A 14,782-nucleotide genomic window follows, 5' to 3' on the forward strand; every position below is an offset into this window, starting at 1 on the left:
ATGGCCCTAATTGGTATGTTTACAAGATGTTTTGAAGGAGCATCACCAATTAATGTTCGGCAGTCAGGAACAGATATGGATCAGGCCTCAATAATTTTCACCCCAGTTTGCTCAGACCCCCACACCATTCAGACAAGCAGAGTTAGTAATATCATTCAGCATCTCAGAATTTCTGGGACTTTTTTTTGCGAGAATGCACTGTGCTGTAGAGATCTGCAGGCTTTAGTATGGGATGTTGCAGATGTACCCTGGCAGTTATCTGTGCCCACTCTAGTGTTGTCAAGCAGCACATTGAATAGAAAAAGGTAGCAAATATAGCAGCTTTGACATCCTCAGGACATCTCAAAGCAGCTTACAGCCAAATAAATATTTTTGAAGTGCCATTACATATAATGTCAGAAATGTGGTGAGCTAATTTATGCACACAAGGATTCCTTTTGTTTTTAAATAGAATCTCTACAGTGTGGCCCAACAAGTCCCCACTGATCCTCCAAAGAATATCCCACCCAGACCCATTTCCCTACTACTCTACATTTACCCCAGACTAATGCACCTAACGCACACGTCCCTGAACATGATGGGCAATTTAGCATAGTCAATTCACCTAAATTTCCCATCTTTGGACTGTGGGAGGAAACCCACGCAGATGTGTGGAATTTTGCAAACTCCACACAGGCAGTCACCTGAGGTGGGAATTGAACCAAGGTCCCTTGGTGCTGTGAGGCAATAGTGCTAACCACTGAGCCACTGTTCTGTCTTACGTCAGTGAGACAAATCAGTAAGTAATCTGTTTAAATGATGTTAAACTAAGAATGCTGGGAGAATCCCCTCCTCTTGAATTTTAAACCATGTTTGAGACCTGCAAGGCAAACAGGGTCTTGATTTAATATCTCATCTGAATGGTGGCACCTGCCTTGGTGATGACCATTTCCTGCAATATTCTGTCATGTTGCTTTCTGTACCAGAATCAATATCTGAATATTTACAAAATCGATTGTACTTACAAATTCATGTGGAAGTGCAAAATGCCCTGCTCCTGATCCAGTCACATTATCAAGTCATGTCATCAAGCATCACTCTTAATTGCAACATTGGCCGATCATCTGATGAAGTGGGATGTATTGAGCAAATGCTGAGCGCAGTGGGTTCAGTAATTAGTCTAAGTTTAATGGAAGTGCCTTGCGTTGCTGTCATATAAGGCCAGCAGAACTGTCTTGATGAGCTTAGTGAGCTACTGCTGTCTCTGGTGAACCAGCTCTCTAAGTGATCTTTCATTCGATTCTAGCAGTTAGCACCATTAGTTTTATTGCAAAATTTTGGGTACTTGCATAGAATAGCTCAAACTGTTTTGCAAAGAAAACAGGTGAGATTGAGGTTGGGGACTGAGCTGAAAATGATGGCTGTGACTTGTTTAGAAGGGATCCTGAATACCTTGCTGGGTGTGTGAATAATTTGATTTGATTTATTGTTGTCACATGTACTAATATGCAGTGAAAAATGTTGTATGTGCTATACAAGCAGACTGTACCATACAAAGTGCATCGAGGTAACAAAACAGAGTGCAGAATACTGTGTTACAGCCACAGAGAGCGATCAATGGTAACATTTGAGAGGTCCATTCAAAAGTTTAATCGTGGGGGGAAAAAAGCTGTTCTTGAATCTCTTTGTGCCTGTACTCAAACTTGTATACCTTCCACCCAATGGAAGCACATATGACTGGGGTGAGAGGAGTCTTCAATTACATTGGTTGCTTTCCTGAGGCTAAAGGAAGTATAGACCGAGTCAATGGATGGAAGGCTGAATTGCATAATGAACTGAGCTGGATTTCACGACAACTCATTGGAGATTAGGGAGGGCTCACACAGCAAAGTTCTGGGATAACTCGTGGCAGGGATGAACAAGAATAATTGAGAAACTAATCCTCCTTTGTGTGAGTGGGAAAAACTTCATTTACATGACATGTTGCAAAGATTGCAAGTTTTAGATAAAATCCCTCTTGGGAAAACTCAGCAGGTCTCTCTCCACAGATGCTGCCAGACCTGAGTTTTTCCAGTAATTTCTGTTATCATTTCTAATTTCCAGCATCTGCACTTTTCTGGTCTTTGCTCTGTCTTCCTATCATCCTGTCTGTAAGAACATTGTAAATTAATTTTCCCCATTTTTTTTCTAATGTAGTTGGGGCACTTTTCTCTCACTGCCTCTGTTTCCAGGCTCTGCCTTTCTGAAGATTGTAACAGTACATTGATAAAGTTAAAACTGTAGTTGGATTTATTTCACACAGTTGGAAAAAGGAGAAAGTGAGGACTGCAGATGCTGGAGGTCACAGTCGAGAGTGTGGTGCTGGAAAAGCACAGCAGGTCAGGCAGCATTCGAGGAGCAGGAGAATAGACGTTTCAGGTATATATGATGCTGGTATGCTTACAAACATACATGGGGAGATAGAATCTTTTTATCCTTGCAGATTCTTCAATTATCAGCAATTTAACTACGCAACAATCAAGGGGCACCAGTTTAAAAACATCAAACACACAGAAACAGAAATAGCTGGGAAACCTCTAGCCTGGCAGCATCTGGAGAGAAAATAGAGTTAATATTTCAAGTCCAGCGACCCTCCTTCAGCACTTCAGCTTCTTTAGCAATTTTGTTTTTTGTTTTTGAGTTTCAACATCTGTAATTCTTTGGGGTTGTTTTTAGTTTAAAAATGTCCTCACTTTTGAAATGGAAGCCCAGAAGACTAAAACGAGATTTAACGGTCAGGTCTTCTGAGGAGGGTTTTCTGAAATGTAACTTTTGCTTCACTCTTGAAAAAATAAGGCTTTACTTGGAGAGCATCAAAACAAGTTGCTGCTTAGGCCAGAGACTTCTCCTTTGAAATCTGTTGTCAGGGGTTTTGATATTGTCAGTAGATGTTGTATGGAACAGTGCTGATCCCTGAATTGTCTGTGGTTTCAACATTGTATGTATTATTTGGCAGCTGAGTTCAACTCTGTTGGAGCCAAATGACACCACCTATTAGGGGGGAAGCTGCTACCATTGAGACAAAGCTTTGTCTTGCAGATAGCCATCTGTCTGTGGTCCATGTCTCGAGGTTAAATAGAAAGTTATTAACCCATTCTTGTAGGATGGGTGTAACTTAAACTTCCATTGTGTCGGAGTTTCTCTTGGAGCTGATCATTTCTGCAGCAAATGAGTGCACAACAGTTAACACTCAAGACCCATCGGATGGTACATGGCTGTTGATTGTCTTGTTAATGTTGCCTTCAGAATAGCTTAGTACCATTTTCTCACTTTCTCTTTGTACCTTTTTTGATCCCTTTTTAGTTCTAAGAACGATATTCAACGGTCTCAACTACTTTCTGTGGAAAAAAAATTCTGTGTGGAAATTTCTCCATATCTCAGTTGTCAGTGGCCTACCTCATTTCATTAAGCTGAGAGCTCTGGTTCTGAACTTCTTGATTGACTGAAATATCCTTCCTAGCTGGACCCCCTTATTCTTCTAAATTGCAGTCAAATTCCAGCCTAATCGATCCAGTCTGTCTTTGTATGTCAGACCCGTCATCCCAGGCATCAGTCTGGTAGAAACTTGGTTGCATTCCCTCCATGAGGAGACCAAAACTCTGCACACTACTCCAGGTGGGCTGTCACCAAGGCCTTGTCCAGTTGCAGCAAAGCATAGAGTTCTCTTGCCATGGAAGTCGACAAAGGATTTGCTTTCTTCACAGCCTGCTGCACCCGTTTGTTTAAGTGTTCTGTATCGCTCAGTAAATAAAATCTCAACATAGAGGGATTGGTTTCACAATCCTCAATTCCTCATGAAGCCTTAGCATTACTTGTACAGCAACACTTAGTCAATAGTTCACTGTTTGCTTGGTTTAGCTGGTTCTGTCTTGTGGTCTTTGAGTTTTAGAATTAGTTCTCACAATACTTTTGAATGTCTATTTTTTTTAAAAGAAAATTGTTGACAACTTTTTGCAAAGAAGGAGAGAGAGAAAAGATTATAGCTAACTTCAAAGTTTCTTTGCTTCTCTATCTCACAGGCTGTTTTAAGCTGCACTCTGATCAATCAGAGGTTTGTTGCTGTACTGAGCATTCCTGGACCCATAACAAATAGCACTACTTTGTCCAGATTTGATGCCTCTGAAACGTAACGCTGGTCCGTATGCATCAGTTAGCTTTACTTGTTTTCCCAAAACTGCAAATAAATCCTATGTGTTCTCTCTTAAAACAGTGTCAGTTTTTCAGATTTTCAGTCCATAGTCCCAAAAACAATAGAGATGTGGTCTCTTACAGTTGTCTCACTGTCTATATCTTTGTCTAATACATAAGTGGGTGACACAAATGTGAACACTTTAAAGATTTCAAAGTCCAGGCCTATGTCTGACTTAAAAGTTGCAAGTGTTAACTGCATTTACCTAAAACTTAAAGGACTGAATATTTAGCTTCTCTGTGCACTTCTGTATGTAGACATATAGGCTAGGTTGATATTTCAGTGCATTATTGAGGCACACTGCCTGGCTGTCTTCAGATGGGTTTGTTTTACTGTATTCTGGGTGGTTTTATCTGATGAAAGTTCCTTGATGTCTCTTGGCTGTGACTGCAGGAAATAAGAGTACCATTGCAATTTGGGCATTTCATTTACAGATTAGTGAGGCTTTAAAGGGCTTTCCGTTTAACTCAGTGCAGATTGGAACCAGTACATTGCTGCTGCAATTCATACATCTACCCAGTGGTATAATACTGGTTGTGAAGACAGTCATTATAGATCTACAGTGATTTATTTTGTGGAAAAACATAATACAATAGGAGATGCAATAGGAATTGGTTCATTATGCATTTACAGTGGGATATTTAGGAGGCGCTAAGTGTTAGCAAAGATTAATAGTGGGACATTAGGAGTTCGGGCAAGAGGTATTGGAGAGAGGCCATAAAGAAGTGTTTGTTTAGCTCACTGCAATTTATTGCGCGCCCTGATTTGGGGTGTGTCCTGATTTTACTGAAAGAACAGAGGAAATTCCTGAAAGTCGTCTTAATAACCAGAGAAATATTCGTACGTGGTCCTGCTGATGTGAAAGTTCCAAGAAAGGCTGTTTGTTCCAGCAGCGTGACTGGTATCAGATGTGCAACAGGCCACCTCCCAAAAAGGCTCACCCAATTCTGTCCTTCTGCTATCGGTTTCCTCCAGACTGCTGTTCTGGCTCAGATATGGCATGCCAGCTACAAAGGGGAGACAGCTATATTGCAACACATTGGCCCGTCATGATGATTGATTCTACCTCGCTGGCTTACTAATGGTGGGAAGGCTCCTGATTGCTCAGCAAGCTAATCCGCTGAGTAATGCTACACCAGTAAGATGCTGCTATCAGTCCCTGTCTGTACTCAAGATTTATAACATGGATACAGTCCATTCTGACCATACTTGGTGATCATGTTTCATGTGCTTTTTTGACTGTCCTTTCTTCATTCCACCTGATTAAGATACCCTTCGTACAGCATCTTTGTAGGTGTAATCATAGTTTCTCGACACTGAAAGAGACTCTTCTACCTGTTGTGTCCACATCACTCATCAAGCATCTATCTACTTGAATTACATTTTCCAGCATTTCGCCAGTAGCCTTGTTTGTTACTGCATTTTGAGTGGTCATCTAAACACTTTTTTCTCAAATGTTGTGAAGGTACCAGCCTCTGCTGCCTTTTCAGACTCCCCCACTGCCTGCAACCCTTCTCTTGACCAGTTCCCCCATTCCTTCCCTGGCTTTCTGAAGTTGCTGTGTGACTTCATCTAAAATCATGCTGTCCAAGTAATGTTCAGTCTCATGTACGCACCACTGTCCCTCAAGCCTCTGGTCAAGCTCATTAAACCAAGCGCTCAAGCTATTCAAATCATTGGCACTTCCTACATATGTGGTTCTCCAGACTGCCAGGAGCCTCTCAAATCTTCCATAAACTGCAAGCCTGCAACATGGGACACTGCACTTCTCTATTTTACCTTTAGTTAAAATATTTATCCTAAGTTTAAACCAATTAGTAAGTTGCTTAAGTTTCCTTCTGTAAAGAAGCTTAAGCTCTTCCCTTTCCTTAATGCAGCTTAAAGTATCTACCAATCATCGCTGATGTCACTTTAGTCAGCCATTTTGAATTCTGCTGCTCTGTCCTGAGCTTGATTTGAGCCATGATCCTCAGGCACTTATTGAGAATCTCCACTGCTACTGCTACTCTGACTTCAAGAAATGAGGTTCCTCCAAGATTTGAACTCTGTCCAGAGTGCTCATCAACAAATCATGGAAACCACAGTCTCCCTTGTGAAGCAACTCTAGTTTGCTGCAAACACTTGTTGCAAAAGTTTAAAAGTCTTTGAACAAGTTTTTCCATTTCTATTGGATTTATTAGTTTATTTATATTTGCTTGGTTGACTCTTGAATGACTCTGTGATTCAACCAACCCTTCAGGCAATATGTTCCAGACTTGCGGTTTCCTCTTACTGTCGCAAGGTCGGCATTATCACAACTCGTGATTAAAAAGTAGATCTATAATCTAGTCAGAGATGTTATGACACCCCTCCAGAGCAAGTGGGACTTGAACCCAAACCTCCTGGCTCTGAGGTAGAGACACTGCCACTGCCCCACAAGAACTCTTCGACTCTTGCTGCATTCCAGATTGATTTGATTATTTGAATGAGTTAATTGACTCTTTATTTCTCTAATTTTGGACTCCCCCACAAAGGAAAGGATGTATATGTTTAACTCCTCTCAATTTTAAGTGCAACAATGTAATGACATAATGTGTCTTTCATTTCTGTATTTTTGATGTAGAGTAAAAAGGGAAAAGGACGGTTTTAAAACAGTATTACTGCATGTTTTGAAAGCAAGTAATCTGCCAGGCATTGTGAGTACTGTACTGTTTACACAGCTGTTGGTTTCAGCAGTTGTAGGAGAAGGTGCAGACAAGCTGGACCAAGGATGTACATAAATCGATTTGAGCAGGCAACAAGTATCTGACTGGTCTGTAGCCTTAATGATCGTTATGACAATGGCTGCTTGCCAGTCAACAACTATCAGATTGAATCGCAGGTAATTGAACAGCTTGAATCTGGAACAAGGCGAACAGAGAAGCCTTGAGATCTCCATCAGCTCAAGAGCTCTTCCTGTTCTCAGCAGTAAAAGCCACTTGAAGCCTGATGAATACTAGTTTAGTTTTCAGTTGCTGTAAGCTATGGCTTTTTAAAATCAGATATTTTTGTAAGTGTGAACCAGTCATCCTGTGCTCCTGCAAATATGTGGAAGTATCCGGAAAAGGAAGACCATGAAGCAGCATTCAGCAAAAGAACTATCTCTGATCTGTCAACAGAAACCAAGCTGCCTTTTCCTCACCTATATAAACCCATTTAATTTTCTGTTTGTGTAAGAGAGAGTTTATATAGGATTAGAGTTTTAACTTGTAGTTATTTGCTGACTGTTCACAATTGTTTACCTGAAGTTAGTCAATGTAGTTATAAATAATAATAATCATTATGTACAGAACACCCACAATGCTGCTGGGAAGGGTGTTCCATGATTGTGACCCAGCACCACTGATGGAGCAGTGATACACAGTATTTCCAAGTCAGGATGGTGTGTAACCTGGAAGGGAACTTGTAGGTACTGGTGTTCCCATGTACCTGTTACCTTTGTCCTTCTAGATGATAGCAGATATTGATTTATAAGGTGCAGTCTTGGGAGCCGTGGTGAATTTCTGCAGTGCATCTAGTAGATGATATACACTGTTGCTACTGTGTGCTGGTAGTGGAGCGAGTGAATGTTGATGATTGTGTAGCTGAAATGCCAGTCAAACAGGCTGCTTTTCTCTAGCACGTCAAGCTGCTTTTATAAGTTATGACCCCTTCACTTGCACTCAAGATGAGTATATTTATCACAATCCCTGAAAGTTTGAGTAGAGATTGGCTAAAATATAAAAAGCGGATGAAGTGATGGGTAGTGCAAGTTGGTAGGGACTGTGTCAGTGTTAGAGTAGAATGTGTTCAGGAGGGTGGGGTGTCAGGAATATAGGTGTGGCCAGTGAATAGTGGGACTGTTTGCGTTTGACCGTGTGTTGATAAGGACAGTGTTGTTTATCACTCCTCCCAATTTAGGGGAATTTGGCAAACCTTTCATTTTATATAGCAGAAATATAGGACTTTTGCAACAGTGGTAGTGTTCTTCCCTCTAGGTCAGAACCCTTGGATTCCAGTCCAGGATTGGATGGCACAGTAGCTCAGTGGTTAGCACTGCTCCTTCATAGTGCCAAGAACTTGGGTCCGAATCCCACCTCGGATGACTGTATGTCTGTGTGGGGAGTTTGCACATTCTCCCCCTGTCTGTGTGGGTTTCCTCCGGGAGCTCTGGTTTCTTTCCCACAATCCAAAGATGTGCAGGCCAAGTGAATTGGCCATGCTAAATTGCCCATAGTGTGAGGCGCATTAGTCAGAGGGAAATGGGTCTGGGTGGGTTGCTCTTTGGAGGTCAGTATGGACTTATGCCGAATGGCCTGTTTCCACACTGTAGGGAATCTAATCTAATATGTCATAACATGCACGAACAGCAGAAGTGTTAATCTTAAGATGATGGTTTAATATTGAATTGTATCAGCTGTTTTGTCACAGAAGCAGTTGCCTGTTTGCATGATTTACTGTTCCTGTATGTAGTACAAGCAGAGACAACATGTTTGAATGAATTGGTTGGGGATATGGCAACCTTTGCTCTCTCGAGCAGCTTAACAGGCAGTTCAGAGTTCTGAAGTAGGGTCACTGGGCCCAAAATGTTCACACTGTTTTGTCTTCACAGGTGCAGCCAGACCTGCTGAGTTTCTCCAATTTCATTTTTTGTTTCAGTGTCATAGCTTCTCAGGTTGTACTTGAGTGGAGTTTGAACTCCTCCTTGATTTGTGAGAGAGGGAGTGCTTTTAATTGAGTTAAACTGAATTAAGATAAGAGAGCTGCTCAATGATCCTGCAGCCTTTCAAAGGGACTCAGGTAGATTGTCTACAAAGGGCTAATTGATCTCATTTGGATTCGGTGCCAGAGGTTCAAAGTTCACATTGATTTTGGCCTTTGTTGATTTTCTAACATCTTGCCCATTGTTTTGGCCCGTACATGCTGTATTTGATCTTGATCGTGTGAGTGGAGAGCACAACACTGTCCCAGAAGCTCAGCATTAATTTCTGCGACCTATGGGTTTTCAGAGTTCAAACTTGGATTATGTATGTGTGTCTGAATCTCACCTGCAGCTTTGTATCAATGAATGTTGACAAAAGACTGTTTCATCCAAAAGCCATATTGTGTAACAGACTGCGTAAGAAACATAAGTACGCGTGTCCATTCATTCTATTTAGCAATTGTGCTATTAGGAAATGTCTTAAACTCAATTGAAGACTCCTTCTGATTCAGGCTGGAGTGTGTTGTCTAAATACAAGTTCACTATTTGTACACCAGTCATATAGAATCATAAAATATTTATTATAATGGAAGTTGTAATCACAGCAAAATCCCAGTGTGGACTCTAAGATCCCTGCTCTGGTTAATTCATTCACAGGAGAAAGTGAGGACTGCAGATGCTGGAGATCAGAGCTGAAAATGTGTTGCTGGAAAAGCGCAGCAGGTCAGGCAGCATCCAAGGAGCAGGAGAATCGATGTTTCGGGCATGAGCCCTGCTTCAGGAATGAGGAAAGTGTGTCCAGCAGGCTAAGATAAAAGGTAGGGAGGAGGGACTTGGGGGAGGGGTGTTGGGAATGTGATAGGTGGAGGGAGGTCAAGGTGAGGGTGATAGGCTGGAGTGGGGTGGGGGCGGAGAGGTCAAGAAGAAGATTGCAGGTTAGGAAGGTGGTGCTGAGTTCGAGGGTTGGGACTGAGACAAGGTGGGGGGAGGGGAAATGAACTCAGATTTCTCCAGTTTCCTCATTTCCCCTCCCCCCCCCACCTTGTCTCAGTCAAATCCCTCGAACTCAGCACCGCCTTCCTAACCTGCAATCTTCTTCCTGACCTCTCCGCCCCCACCCCACTCCGGCCTATCACCCTCACCCTGACCTCCCTCCACCTATCGCATTCCCAACACCCCTCCTCCCCACCTTTTTATCTTAGCCTGCTGGGCACACTTTTCTCATTCCTGAAGAAGAGCTGATGCCCGAAACGTCGATTCTCCTGCTCCCTGGATGCTGCCTGACCTGCTGCGCTCTTCCAGCAACGCATTTTCAGCTCTTAATTCACTCACAGCCAGGGGATCAGTGGGAACTCCATCATTTTAGTTAACATGCTCTCTCAGTATGGGTAATGCAGGTAAGGTTGCATTTATTGTCTACCTGCTGAGAAATAACTAAGCAGTTTCCTAGGTCAGTTCAGAGGGGATTAGGAAACTCTCTACATAGTTCAAGTCAAATTGGACTGAAACTCCAAACCTGTTGTGTTTCTCCAGCACTTTGTTTTTATTTCAGATTTTCAGCATCTGCATAATACTGCTTTTATTATCCATGCATGATACAAGCCAGTTAATTAGGCTTTCACAACTATCCAGTAGCTTTTGCTAGTATATCTTGTGCCTGTTCATGAGTTTACTGAATGCAACATGTTATCAGAGTGGGGTCTGAACTCAAAATATCAGTGAGTTGCTAGTCCAGTACCAAAACCACTGTTCCAACAGATTCCTCCTTAATCTAACCTGGTTTCCTGCAGACCTAGGTAATCAAACCTGAACCCATACACGTTTGATGTCCCTGTGAGCTCTCCACTGTCTCCTGGTCCTTATGCACTCTGTGAGTTTTATCATATCACATGATACCTAAAATGTAGATTGCTCAAAAAGGAATTTGCTTCAATCTCCGAGCTTGACAAATTGGTCACCTTGATGGTTCAACTGTTGAACAGTGAATTTGACAAAAGGGACCAGTTGACCCCGATAGCTCAGTGATATTCTTGTGTATCTCCATTGTATGATTCCCCTATACATGTAGCAAGCTAATTTGTTAGCTGTTTTGTTTGTGTTCTTCTGACTAATTAACACAAATCTGAAGTTGGGTTTGATGGGACTCAAATTGGCAAATTCTATTTGTGTGCACTTCTCTTGTACTCTAGCTCAGTTACACTTAAGTAATGTTCAGTCAGAATGTGGCAGTGTGGTGGGGTAGACAAGAATTTAGCATACAATGTAGATCTTGGATATAGAATGGATTGGTTAAAAGATTTTATATTTGTATATTAAGGTGCAAGTTCTAAATTATTGAGAGTTCAGTCTGCCCTTATCACATGGACACATTTAAAATGCTTCAAGGTAACCCCAAACCACAACAGACACAGCCCCACACTAAGTTCAGGAGCAGAGTAATACTGTATGTAGCTGTGTTTGCTGTTTATGATTGTTTACTCAAGTTATTTAACTGCAATTTGTTGGATTTCTTTTTACTGTGTTGAAATGATTTGGTAGTACCAAGGCTCACTGTGCCGAAAGAAAAACTGGAATTGCTGGAGAATTCAGCAAAGCTGGCAGCATCTTTGGAGAGAAAGCATTGTTAACATTTCAGGTCCAGTGACCCTGCTTACTCCATGCTTATGCCTTGCTGTTATAACATATAAATGTTCCTCTTTAGCATCCTGTGGCTGCAAAATGGACTCTCTGGGATAGTCTCTGGGAGCTGCTTGCAGCCTCCATACCTTCACTAAAGATCATTATTCTATATGAAGTTAGCACTGGCTGCTAATTTAACTGGAGGACATCACAGCCCTAGATTGTCCTTGTTTGTATGTACATGTGTTCTAAAGAAAGGCATAAATATAATTCCAGAGTAAGTCTCTGGTCCATAATTGGGATAGTAGTAATGCTAATCATGGGCAAAGGAGGAATATAGTAGGATAGTGGTTTTCGTACCAGACTAGCAATTCCATGCTTTATATTCTTTTGTGAGATGTTGCTGGCATATAATGCCAATCCCTAATTGCCTTGACTTGAGCTCAGCTGATTCAGAAGGCAGTTAAGAGTTAACAATGGTTGCATGAACCATGGTATAGAGTCGTGTGTAGATAAGGACAGCAGATTTAACTAGGTTTTCACCATTACAGACTAGTTTACTGTTCTGTGTTTATTAAATGAAGTTGAACTCCTCCAGTTGCCATGGTGCAATTTGAACCTGTATTCCCAGAGAATTAGCCTGGGTTTCTGGATTACTGGTCCAATGACACTGCCACCATATGTGATGTAGAATTAAATACATTTGTAGAAAATTAGTGGCATCAGAAAAAATTACCATGAATGCTGTCAGACTGTTATGAAAACCTAATTGGTTGGGTAATGTTCCTTAGGGGCTGTACCTGTTCTGTCTTGTATGCAGTTCCAGTCCCACACAGCACTATTCCTAATCCCCTCTGAATTGACCTAGGAAACTTATGTACAGTAGTTATTTCCAGGAGACACAGTACATTCAGCTTGAACAGCATCACCCAAATTCCCACAGTGAATTTGTTAAATCCAACGTGGTTCCATCGTTGACCTGGCTGTGACAGGCTAACCTAAGCAAGGATAGAACATGGGGGTGGGGTGGTCTTTGCCCTTTTATCTGGGTCTGATTTGATTGTTGGCCCCATTATTGGGAACTCAACCATGGGCTTTGACTTTTTGTGCAATTTTAAATAGTGGCTGATGGAAACATTTGAGTTTGCTCTAGTATCAAAAGCAGTGTCTGCTGACAAGTAACTTGTGCTGTTTCCTTTTTCCAGGACGCTTTTGTACAACTGTATGGAAATAATGCTGCTGCTCGGAACCGTCAGTTGCAGGAGTCTGTTGTAAAATGGTTTATGGCACTAACGGCTGTGGGTGCGACTTTGGCCATTGCTGCGTTCTTAGCCCGGAGAAGGTAACGGCAGTGAGACTGCGTTAAGAGGCAAGCTTTGGTCAACAGCCATTGTATTGGAAGAATATCTTAGCAGAATGGCATGGCCATGAAAGCTGCATCGATAGATCTCAGCTTACTCCTTGTGTTGGAACACTGTCAGCTGTTTATACATTGTGTATTGTGTATGTGTACTCAGTTTACAATTACAAAGCATTCATGCAGGTGCTGTGACAGATTATCTGCAAGTAAATGAACTACATCAGTAACTAAAGCTAACTTTATCCAGGATTATTGAACCTGGAGTGCAGGCGCTGACCAGCAGCTTGTACAGTGAAGATCTCCATTCAGTGACATGGCTCTGTGTCGTATTGGCAAAAAATCCACAAACACAGCAGCCCCCTCGCTGTACTGTGGTGTGAATTTTACGATCTATCATGTCTGATGTGACTGAATAGTACAGACGAGTCAGACTGCACAGAAGAAAAGCCAAGTTGCTTGGATTCCAGAGGAGGAATGAAGTTCGAGTGGCCTGCAAGAAAGCTGCTGCTTGTTCTGGAGATGCCAATGGCCTACTACAGTTCAAAATCAAAGGAAGTGGTGGGCAACACCCTCAACTGGAAACTGCTCGGCATAACTTAGGCAATGGAGCAGAGTTTTCCTGTAACTGAAGGCTGACTGACATTTTATTTATACCAAATTTTTAAAAAATTTTTGTTACCTGCTGGAATATTGATGTGGTGCTTGAGTGGGGAGTGACCATACAAAGTCTGTCTCTGATGGGCTCCCTGATTTCTGGCATTGTCTTGATGGTATACTGCAGGAGAGTTTGATCATCTTGTTTGAACTGAAGCTGAAGCTGCCACTGCTCAGCAGGAATGAAAAGCAAGACTTCAACCATTTTGACAAGATCATTTGGAAAAGGTTTTGCGGCACTTGGGTTGTCCATGTTCCTTAAATGCCTCAGAATTATTTTAAGGTTTTCCGCTGTCATGTGTGGATGCTGAAGGTGTGACTACTAGTCACTATTATTCACTGTAATCATTCCTTTTTAATTTGCTGCTCACACCACATTAGAAGCGAACTACTTTACACAGTCTTAAAATTTAAATTAAAATGACTTGTTTTTAAACACAAGAGCACTGACTTCTGATGTTTTGTTTTTGCCTTTCCTTTCTGATTCTGTTGATGGACAATTTTCTGAAGAAAGCATCTCAAGCCACACGGTCACAGGTGTGCTTGGTCAGGAGCAGGAGACCTAATTGCCTGTGTCTCCGGGTCACAGAACAGCAGAATTCTAGAATCTCACAACGATACAGCACAAAAAGAGATCATCTGGTCGTCTTGGACCAGCTGTTTAAAATCTAACTAGTCCCATTCTTCAAACTCTGACTTTACAGTACTGTGGAGACATAGACCTGTACAGCGTGGAAACAGATCCTTCAGTTTGACTTGTTCATGCCAACCAGACATCATAACCTAGGCCAAATGCTGGCAAATGGGACTATATCACTCTAAACCCTTCCTATTCATAAACCCATCCAGATGCTTTTTAAATGTTGGAATTGTACCAGCCTCCACCACTTTCTCTGGCAGCTTATTCCCTACATGCACCACCTCTGTGCGAAAACATTGCCCCTTAGGTTCGTTTAAATCTTCTCCCCTCACCTTAAAACCTGCCTCTAGTTTTGGACTGACACCCTGGGGAAAAAACATTGTCTACTTACCCTATCCATGCCCTTCATGATTTTATAAATGTCTATAACATCACCCCTCAGCCTCTGAAGCTCCAGGGAAAATAACCCTAGCCTGTTCAACCTCTTCCTATAGCTCAAACCCTCCAACCCTGGTAACATCCTTATAAATCTTTCCTGAGCTCTTTCAAGTTTCACAACCTCTTTCCTACAGGAGAGAGACCAGAATTGTACACACTATTCTA

The 14,782-nt window shown here is 41.9% G+C and overlaps 1 protein-coding gene across 2 annotated transcripts in view; it reads left to right on the plus strand.

Annotated features, from left to right (window-relative positions):
- Nucleotides 1–13,980, plus strand: part of bcl2l1 (BCL2 like 1) — a 34,002-nt gene extending 20,022 nt beyond the window's left edge. Inside the window, exons 2-3 of one of the 2 annotated variants that reach the window (XM_072556862.1) lie at nucleotides 2,282–2,397; nucleotides 12,731–13,980. In XM_072556862.1, coding sequence (XP_072412963.1) covers nucleotides 2,282–2,397; nucleotides 12,731–12,800 — 186 coding nt within the window. In that variant the 3' untranslated portion in view covers nucleotides 12,801–13,980. The remainder of the gene's footprint in view (nucleotides 1–2,281; nucleotides 2,398–12,730) is intronic. The other variant, XM_072556863.1, reaches the window with a different exon arrangement.
- Nucleotides 13,981–14,782: the final 802 nt, after the last annotated feature.

The sequence above is a fragment of the Chiloscyllium punctatum genome, chromosome 37 (genome assembly GCF_047496795.1).
Source record: "Chiloscyllium punctatum isolate Juve2018m chromosome 37, sChiPun1.3, whole genome shotgun sequence".
NCBI lineage: Eukaryota > Metazoa > Chordata > Chondrichthyes > Orectolobiformes > Hemiscylliidae > Chiloscyllium > Chiloscyllium punctatum.